The sequence below is a fragment of the Rhinolophus hipposideros genome (assembly GCF_964194185.1).
Source record: "Rhinolophus hipposideros genome assembly, chromosome: 3".
NCBI lineage: Eukaryota > Metazoa > Chordata > Mammalia > Chiroptera > Rhinolophidae > Rhinolophus > Rhinolophus hipposideros.
Genome location: NC_138049.1, coordinates 90,839,535 through 90,848,207, shown reverse-complemented (window position 1 = coordinate 90,848,207; position 8,673 = coordinate 90,839,535). Strand labels below are relative to the sequence as shown.

The window sequence follows — 8,673 nt, the reverse complement described above, 5'->3', positions numbered from 1 at the left end:
TATTGCAAGTAGTGAAACAATAACAAAACTCAACTAAAAGAAAAAGGAGAGAGTCAGCTTATTTAACTCACTTTAATAGGCAACTCACTTCCTGTGAATCACAGTGGTGAAGTTCAAATGAGATCTTGAAAAGAGTAGGCAAATGCACGACAGCACTGAAATGCATTGCATTGCTTTGCTGATGTTAAAAGAGTTCCTGATGGCCCATTGCTTCATTGCCTGGATCTTGATACAGAGATACATTTAAACAAAGGTCAAGTTGAAATGTAAAAGCACTAAGTTGGCTTAAAGGTAGTGGGAAATAGGAAGGAACACGATGTCAACTACAGGTTACTGAGGGCATCCACACCAGGAAGGACTTTACCTTCCAGAAGCTCTAGACTGGCTCCTCCTCCAGTGCTCAAGTGACTGACTTTATCTTCAGTGTTCCATTTGGCACAGCAAGTAGCAGTGTCTCCACCTCCTATAATGGTGATACAGCCCCTGGAAGTGGCTTTAACAATTTCATCCATGAGGGCTTTGGTTCCCTTAGCAAAGGCTTCCAATTCAAAGACCCCTACAGGTCCATTCCATACAATTAGCTTGGCTTGGGCTACGACTTGAGCATACTTCTTGTTGGTTTCAGGACCACAGTCCAAAGCCATCCAGCCAGCAGGTATGCCTGATGCTACAGTGGCTTGGCCAATCTTAGCATTCTCCTCAAGCTTGTCAGCAATGAGGAAGTCAACAGGGAAGGTAATGTTAACTCCATTTTTACTGGCTTTGGCCATGATATCTTTGACAATCATGGCTCCCTCTTCATCAAACAGGGAAGCACCAATCTCCATGTTGTTGAGTACCTTGAGGAAGGTATAAGCCATCCCACCACCAATAATCATTTCATTGACCTTGTCCAGCATATTTTTGATAAGTTGGATCTTGTCTGCCACTTTAGCTCCACCAAGTATAGCCAGAAAGGGTCTCTCTGGGTTTTCCAGGGCTTTGGCAAAGTAATCCAGCTCCTTCTTCATCAGGAATCCAGAGGCCTTCTGAGGCAGATTCACTCCCACCATGGAGCTGTGGGCCCGGTGAGCAGTGCCAAATGCATCATTGACATAAACATCGCCTAGCTTGGAGAGTGATTTTCGGAAGTTTTCTATGTTATGGGGCTCAGCTTTAATCTTATTTCCAGAAGGATCTTGGCCTTTCCCTTCTTCCTCTACATGAAAGCGGAGGTTCTCCAGCAAGATAACTGAACCAGCAGGTGGGTTGGCACAGGCTTTCTCTACTTCTGGGCCCACACAGTCCTTCAGGAACAGAACATCCTTACCCAGCAAGGATTTGAGTTCAGCAGCAACAGGCTCCAACGAGTATTTATCAGGCATGGGAACTCCATCGGGTCGACCTAGATGACTCATAAGAACTACTGACCTGGCTTTATTATCCAGGCAGTACTTGATACTCGGGATGGAAGCCTTGATCCTCTGGTTGTTTGTAATCTGGTTATTCTTCATGGGAACATTGAAGTCTACTCTCATGATGACTCGTTTCCCTTCAACAGCCAGTTTGTCCAAAGTTAACTTCCTAGAGAGAGACATTTTGAGAATACAGACACAACTAAAATGCTGAAGAACCACTTTACTGCTGCTGGAAGGCTGGGTGGTTGGTGTTTCTAACGCCCATCTCCTTGGCCCACCCCCTTTCTTCTCAGTACTATCTCCCAAACGGTAGTCGTGATTGGACTGGGGAAAGGCAACCTGTTTTGTGATTGGTCAATAGTCCTGTCCATCTGGATTTGGAGTGCGTTGCGTGCTGCACATTCAAACCAAACGGTCGGTAGAGCGGGCCTGAAGGTAAAAACGGAGTAGTGGTCCCTGGCTTGGTTGATAGTTGAGGAGGTGAAGAAATCCTGGAATAAGAAAGGTCCTGAAGTCCAAGTCTCCTGCTGGTTCTTTTATTCTCCACATCACTTTTGATAATTGCTCTTATTAAAAAGCAAACAAACAACAACAAAAACAACAGAACAAAACAAAAACTCCTCACCCATGTCAAATACTAATTATATTCAAGTGTAAAAACTTTTGAGAGCCCAAATAAAGGAAAAATTTGAAATAATGGGTTTATGAAGTCTTGATTATTCAAAGCAACACAGTATGCTTCTATTTTTTTTTTCCTTGTCTTCATAAATACTTCTTTCTGTTAAGAGCATAGCTTGGTATTAACCTTTGGCTTTAGGTATTCTAAGGTGGGGTGGAAATGATATGTTTTCATTATCTTTCTCCTTCCATTCTCAAGCTACTGTGAGAGAATGTGTGGTGGCTTCCTCAGGAGAATCCCATAAGAGCAGAGAAAAGAAGAGTATCAATAAAGCACTGAAGGTGACGGTGACATTTATTTCAGCCTAGAGTGTTACGATGAGCCTCCTTACCTTTTCTCTCCTTTTTCTTTATTTTACTACCTGTATAACTTAGAAATTATAACTTAGAAATTGAGCTGAAAAGAGGTACGGTTTTCATGAGGATGAAAATGTCTATTTGAATTGAAAATGAGTAGGATATTTTATTTTTGGAGAAAGTATGTATGGCTGATTGGTCTAGTAGTGAAAACTGGCTTGAGAATTAGTTGATATGGCAGTTTCCTTAAGTTAAATGAATGAAATATCTAGCATGAAGGCTTTGACAAAACTATATGTAGTGAGGCATCACTCACTAGGATGGCCACAATAAAAATTTAAATAAAAAGACATACAATAGCAAGTGTCGAAAAGGATGTGGAGAAAGTAGAACTCTTGCCTATTGCTGGTAGGCATGTAAAATGGTTCAGCCCCATTAGAAAGCAGTTCGAAAAATCCTCCAAATTATACATACGGAGTTACCATCTGATCCAGCAGTTCCAAATCTAGATATTTACTACAATGATATCACTACACTCTTATAACAAATAACCTCCAAAAATCTGACAATAACATACGCTGTCAAAGATTAATAGCAAGAACAGTCTCATTTATTGCTGTTGGCATGAGGTATGCTATAGCCACTTGGAAAACAGTTTGGCACTTTCTTATAAATGTGAACACGGACTTCCAGTATAAGCCATAAATTCTACTTCTAGGTACTTATCCAAGTACATAGGAAACCTATACTCTTTCAAAATTCTGTATAAAATATTGAGAGCAATTTTATTCATAATTGCCAAAATATTCTTCAACCAGTGACATCCATGCAACTGCAGACACTTCCATACAGTGGAATGTTCAAAAACAAAAAGAAATAATCTATTATGTACAGAAAATCACTAATGAAATTTAAATGAATTTTGCTAAATAAAAGAAGCGGAACACAATGTATGAAGACATTGTATAATTCCACACATACAATACTTGAGAAAAGATGAGACTAAAGGGATGGTGTTAGGGGAAGATGGAGTTGGTCAAATATTATGTGGATACAAAGGGAGATTTTTAGTATGATAGACGATTTCTATATGACATTGGAGTGGTGAATGCAAGATTCTATGCACATGTCAAAATCCATACAATTGTACATTAGAGACTAAAATTTAACGAATGAAAAATTTTTTGAAATGAGCTATGATGTTGGGAACTCTCAGGGTGGAATACAGTTTCTGAAAAATCAACCAAGTTATATTTTAATATATGACAAATCTCACTGAAGGTGATGGGCACAAAAAGGATCACTTTAGTAACTTAGTAAAAGAGATTCCCATTGGAAAGACTAAAGACAAAACAAACAAACAAACAAAAAACTGTTCACAAATGTAATCCTCTAGTCAGTAATTTGTTTATAACAGGTATATAAGTGAATTCTGAAACTAGTTTATATGTATACTAGTGTTGAATAAGTAAATAATGGTAGATTGGTTTTTCACTGTCAGAAAAAGAAGTTACAAATAAGAAAGGAACAGTGTAATGAACTCTCGTACAGGATTAGAGTCTGAGATAAAAGTATGAAGACATAATCTCTTTATATATATGTATGTATACACATCTATAATTGTTTCTGTGTGTGTATATTTAGTAACACACACACACACAAACCAGGTCAGACAATTAAGCTCTCAAACTCATCCTAGAAAAAGTGCTACATACCTCATTGCTGAATATCACTATGGTCACCTTTAAAGTACTCCTCTTGGGAAGCTATGCACTGACGCCAGTGCCTAGTTCACCCTTTGTCACGCAGGGGACACTGCTCGCTGCGCCATTTGTCGTGCGGGGGACCAGGCAGGGTCTCAGCTCCTGCTCCCCACATAAGAACGCAGGACACGGTGAGGCCAAATAGGAACACCCACGGAGCCATAGGTAGGGGAATCAAACCAATATATTCTCGCTGGCGGCTGGGCTGGAGACACAGGAAGCAGGATCTACATAATCTGCCTAACAGCAGTCCACGCTTGCCAGCCACCATCTTCTTGCTAGCCCCCATTCTTTCTGCTAGCGTAGCCACAGCCGTTATATTAGTGGCCAATGGCTTACGGGTTACAGCTGACGGCCAACTAGCCACAGCTGCTGGCCATCTGATGACAGTTGATGGCCACTTACTACCCGAGCCAGCACCTTTCTATTGTGAGGCCGAGAGCCTAGAAACTGTTTTTGGGGGCTTTGTCCTCACACCCTTCAAAGCAATTTTGGAACTCTTTTTCTGGAATGGACATAAGAGCTGTCATTATATTATCCTTGATGTCCTGAATGTCATCAAAATGCCTTTCTTTCAATATTTCTTTTATCTTTGGGTAAAGGAAGATATTGGGGTAAAGTTATCAGGTGAGTAGGGAGGGCGTTCCAATACAGTTATTTGTTTACTGGCTAAAAACTCCCTCACAGACAGTGCTGTGTGAGCTGGTGTCTTGTCGTGATGCAAGAGCCGTGAATTGTTCAGGTTGTTTTCATCTAATTTTTTCACGCAGCCTTTTCAGCAATTCCAAACAGTAAACTTGGTTAACTATTTGTCCAGTTGGTACAAACACACAATGAATAATCACTCTGATATCAAAAAAGTTTAGCAACATTGTTGCAACAAGTTCAAGAACTTTATTGTCAGACTTTGTGTACACACACAGAGATACAATTATAGATGTGTATACACATGCATTAAGTTTTTGTTATTGCTGTAATAAATTAGCACAAATTGAGCTACTTAAAACAATGTAATTTTATTATCTCAGTTTTGTAGGTCAGAAGCCCAGGTTGACTTGACTGGCTTCTCTGCTTTGGGTTTCATAAAGCTGAAATCAAGACGTTGGTGGTTGAGTTCTTACTGGGAGATTCTGGGTAGAATTTACTTCTGAGCTCATTTAGGCTTTTGGCAGAATCAGTTTCTGGCTGTTATAGGATTGAGGTCTGTGCCTCTTTGTAGGCTTTGTTTTGTTTTTTTTGTAAAGACCCTGTTAGGTCCTTGCACATGGGCACCTATATCTCATAGAGCAGTAGTGCATTGACTCCTTCTTACACCTGGAATTTCTGATTTTCACTTCTGCTGCATCTTTCTTCTACGTTCAGCCAGAGAAACCTCTCTGTGGCTAAGGACTCATGTGATTGAGTTGCTGGGCCTACCTGGATAACTCAGTATAAATTTCCTATTTTAAATTCCATAACAATTATATCTGCAAAGTCTCTTGTCATTAGCATACTATCTTCACATGTTCTGGAGAATAGGGCACACATAACCTTAGTGGGCCATTATTCCACCTACTCCAACATGATTTGTATACATACAAATATTTCCAAGCTCTATCCATAGTGGGCTTAGAAACAGTGGCATCCCAGGTTCACAGAAAATACCCTTGCTTTCTAAATAATATTATCTGATAAAGAGAGTCAGGGCTTCTTGAATAAATGGCTGATTCTCAGACTAGGGGGAAGAAAAGAAAAATATAGACAATTTGGACTTCATGAAAATTAAAGACGTTTGTGCATCAAAAGATGCATCAAAAGACTAAAAAAGCAACCCACAAAATAGGAGAAAACATTTGCAAATCACATATCTGATAAGAGATTAATATACACAATACACATAGAATTCCTAAAACTAAACAACAGAAAAACAAGCAATCATATAACAATGGGCAAAGGAATTGAATAGACATTTCTTCAAAGGAGATTTGCAAGTTGTTAATTAGCATATAAAAAAGATATTTGCATCAGTAATCATAGGAAAATGGAAATCAAACCTACAGTGAGATACCACTGTAGCCTACCAGAAGGGCTACTAACAAAACAAAACGAAACAAAACAAAACAAAGAGAGAGAGAGAGAGAGAGAGAGAGAGAGAGAGAGAGAGAAGAAAAAGAAAAGAAAGCAAATAACTGTTGGCAAGGATGTAGAATAATTGGAAACTTTTTTTGCAGTTTATGGGAATGTAAAATGGCACACCTGCTGTGGAAAACAGTATGGAAGTTTCTCAAAAAATTAAACACAGAATTATATGATCCATCAATTCCTCTTCTGGGTTTATATCCAAAATAATTGAAAGCAGAGTCTCCAAGAGATATTTGGATACCTATTTTTATAGCAGCATTATTCACAATAGCTAAAACATGAAAGCAACCTAAGTGTCCATTAACCGATGGTCAGGTGAGGCCAAAAAGGAACACCCATGGAGCCATAGGTAGGGGAGTCATCTCACTATATTCTTGCCGGCAGCATCCACGTCTCTGGAATCTGCTCTTGCTAGCCCCCACTTCTTTCTACCTTAGCCACGGCGGTTATATTAGTGGCCAATGGCTCACTGGTTACAGCTGACTGCCAACTAGCCACAGCTGATGGCCATCCAATCACAGTTGATGGCCATTTACTACCTGAGCCAGCACCTTTCTATGTGAGGCCGAGAGCCTGGAAACTGCTTTCTGGGGCTCTGTCCTCACACTCCACCCCTACAGGGTCTTGCCTCACAATCTACGCGACAAGCGTCTTCCTCTAGGGTCCCTGTGCGAGGAGCCTGGAGGTGAATGCAATATCCTGGACACAGCTAGGCTCTCTGAGCACAGCCAGGGTTTCTCAGAGTACCACCAGTACTTCTGGGCACAGCCAGACTTCCTGGGCTTCTTAGGGTACCACCTGTCTCCCCGGGCACAGCGAGGGCCTCTCAGGGCACTGCCACTCTCTCTCTGGGCCTCTCCGGGGTACTGTGCTAGAACAACAGCGGCTTGCAGTCAAGGTGCTTACATATTCTCGATGGCGGCCAGTCAAGACACAAAAGCAAACATCCACCAGTCCCACTACATGGTGGTATGTTCCCAAACAGTCAAGCGTCCATTAAATCAGGGAGAGAAGGCAATTCCCCATAGTCCATAGTCATTTGCCAGGGCTGTCCTGGGGGTGAGGGACGACCTTGACCTCACCCTCATCTCCCACTGAGGACTCAGCAAGCGTTTCCTCCTGGGACTACAAGTCCTGCATCAGGGCTGCCTCAGCAAGCACTTCCCAGCCCACAGGGCAGCAACAACCTCCGCTTTCTCTGGCCTCTGCTGGTTGGGGAACCATCCACATCTTCCCACCCCTCCACGGGGATCGAGCTCTCCGGCAGCTGCTCCTCCTGGTCTTCCTCAGACTGAGCTTTCAGACGCACAAACTGCTCCACAAACTGCTTTATTTAGAGAAATAAATATTATTATAGAAATCCGAATTATTATTAAGCATTAATGAAGTATAACGATTTGAAAAAAATGGTGAAAAGAATAACTAAAAGGAATGAGTTGCATAATACAATATATAAAAGTGATAAAGAATGAATTACTGAGGATCAATGTTGGTGGAGAAACTTTTAGAACACATTAATGACTGAGTTAGAGAGAATGAGACAAAGTTAAGATGTATGAATACTAAAAAGAAAGTGCCACTATTGTTAGAAGTCAGAGAAGGAGAAAAGTACAAATAAATGGGATGAAATATCTGAGACAATAAAGATTTCTAAAATAGTCAATGATACATCATGTAGAATTGCCAAGGTTTAAAGTACACACACACACACACACACACACACACAGTAGGGTGTAGAAACATTATAGTGAATTTAAACATTGAAAGCAAGAAAATTTTTTTTAATTTTCTATGAAAGGAAACCAGATCCCCTATAAGGGAAAAGATTAAGAAATGAGTCTAACTTTTCAAAATAGACATGGGGAGTTAAAGAAAGTGGGTACATATCTTCAAAGTGATAAAGGGAAAGCATATTTTTTAAAAATCTTACTAACCTTTAATTTAAATGAGAAAATGAAAAAAGATACTTGTAATCACAAAAAATGTCAGAATTTGTATCTGAATGCTTATCTCTTTGAATAACAAATTCTGGGTAGACTTATTCTACCAGGAGTTAACTGTAATTTAAGAACCTATCAAGTTATGGAAACTAAGAACTAAAATTTTAGGAAAATACATTGTATAAATAAGTATTGATTACTATGTTTAGATTTTTTTATTGTAGTTGTGAATAGCAGCTTATTTTTATAATATTTTTATAGTAGCTATTGCCTATATATTGGAACACTTTATTTTGTTAGGCTGATTTTTAAATCTAGCTTTCTTGTTGCATGAACTGTCTAAGGAGTTTACATAGAAAATTCAATAGAAGAAACATACAAATACCTTAGCTGATCATTTACCTGCAAATAATCATATCAGTTTCATTTTCTCTTCAATCTTTATAGTTTCTCATTTCTTTATTAAACTGTTTTGAT

General features: G+C 39.7%; 1 protein-coding gene across 1 annotated transcript; it reads right to left on the bottom strand.

The window, feature by feature from the left end:
• Positions 1–323: 323 nt before the first annotated feature.
• On the bottom strand, positions 324–1,577 carry PGK2 (phosphoglycerate kinase 2; the record flags this gene model as incomplete). The annotated part of the gene is made up of 1 exon (XM_081044403.1): positions 324–1,577. The coding sequence occupies one exon, from the start codon at positions 1,575–1,577 to the stop codon at positions 324–326; it is 1,254 nt and encodes a 417-aa protein (XP_080900529.1).
• Between the last annotated feature and the right edge of the window lie 7,096 nt (positions 1,578–8,673).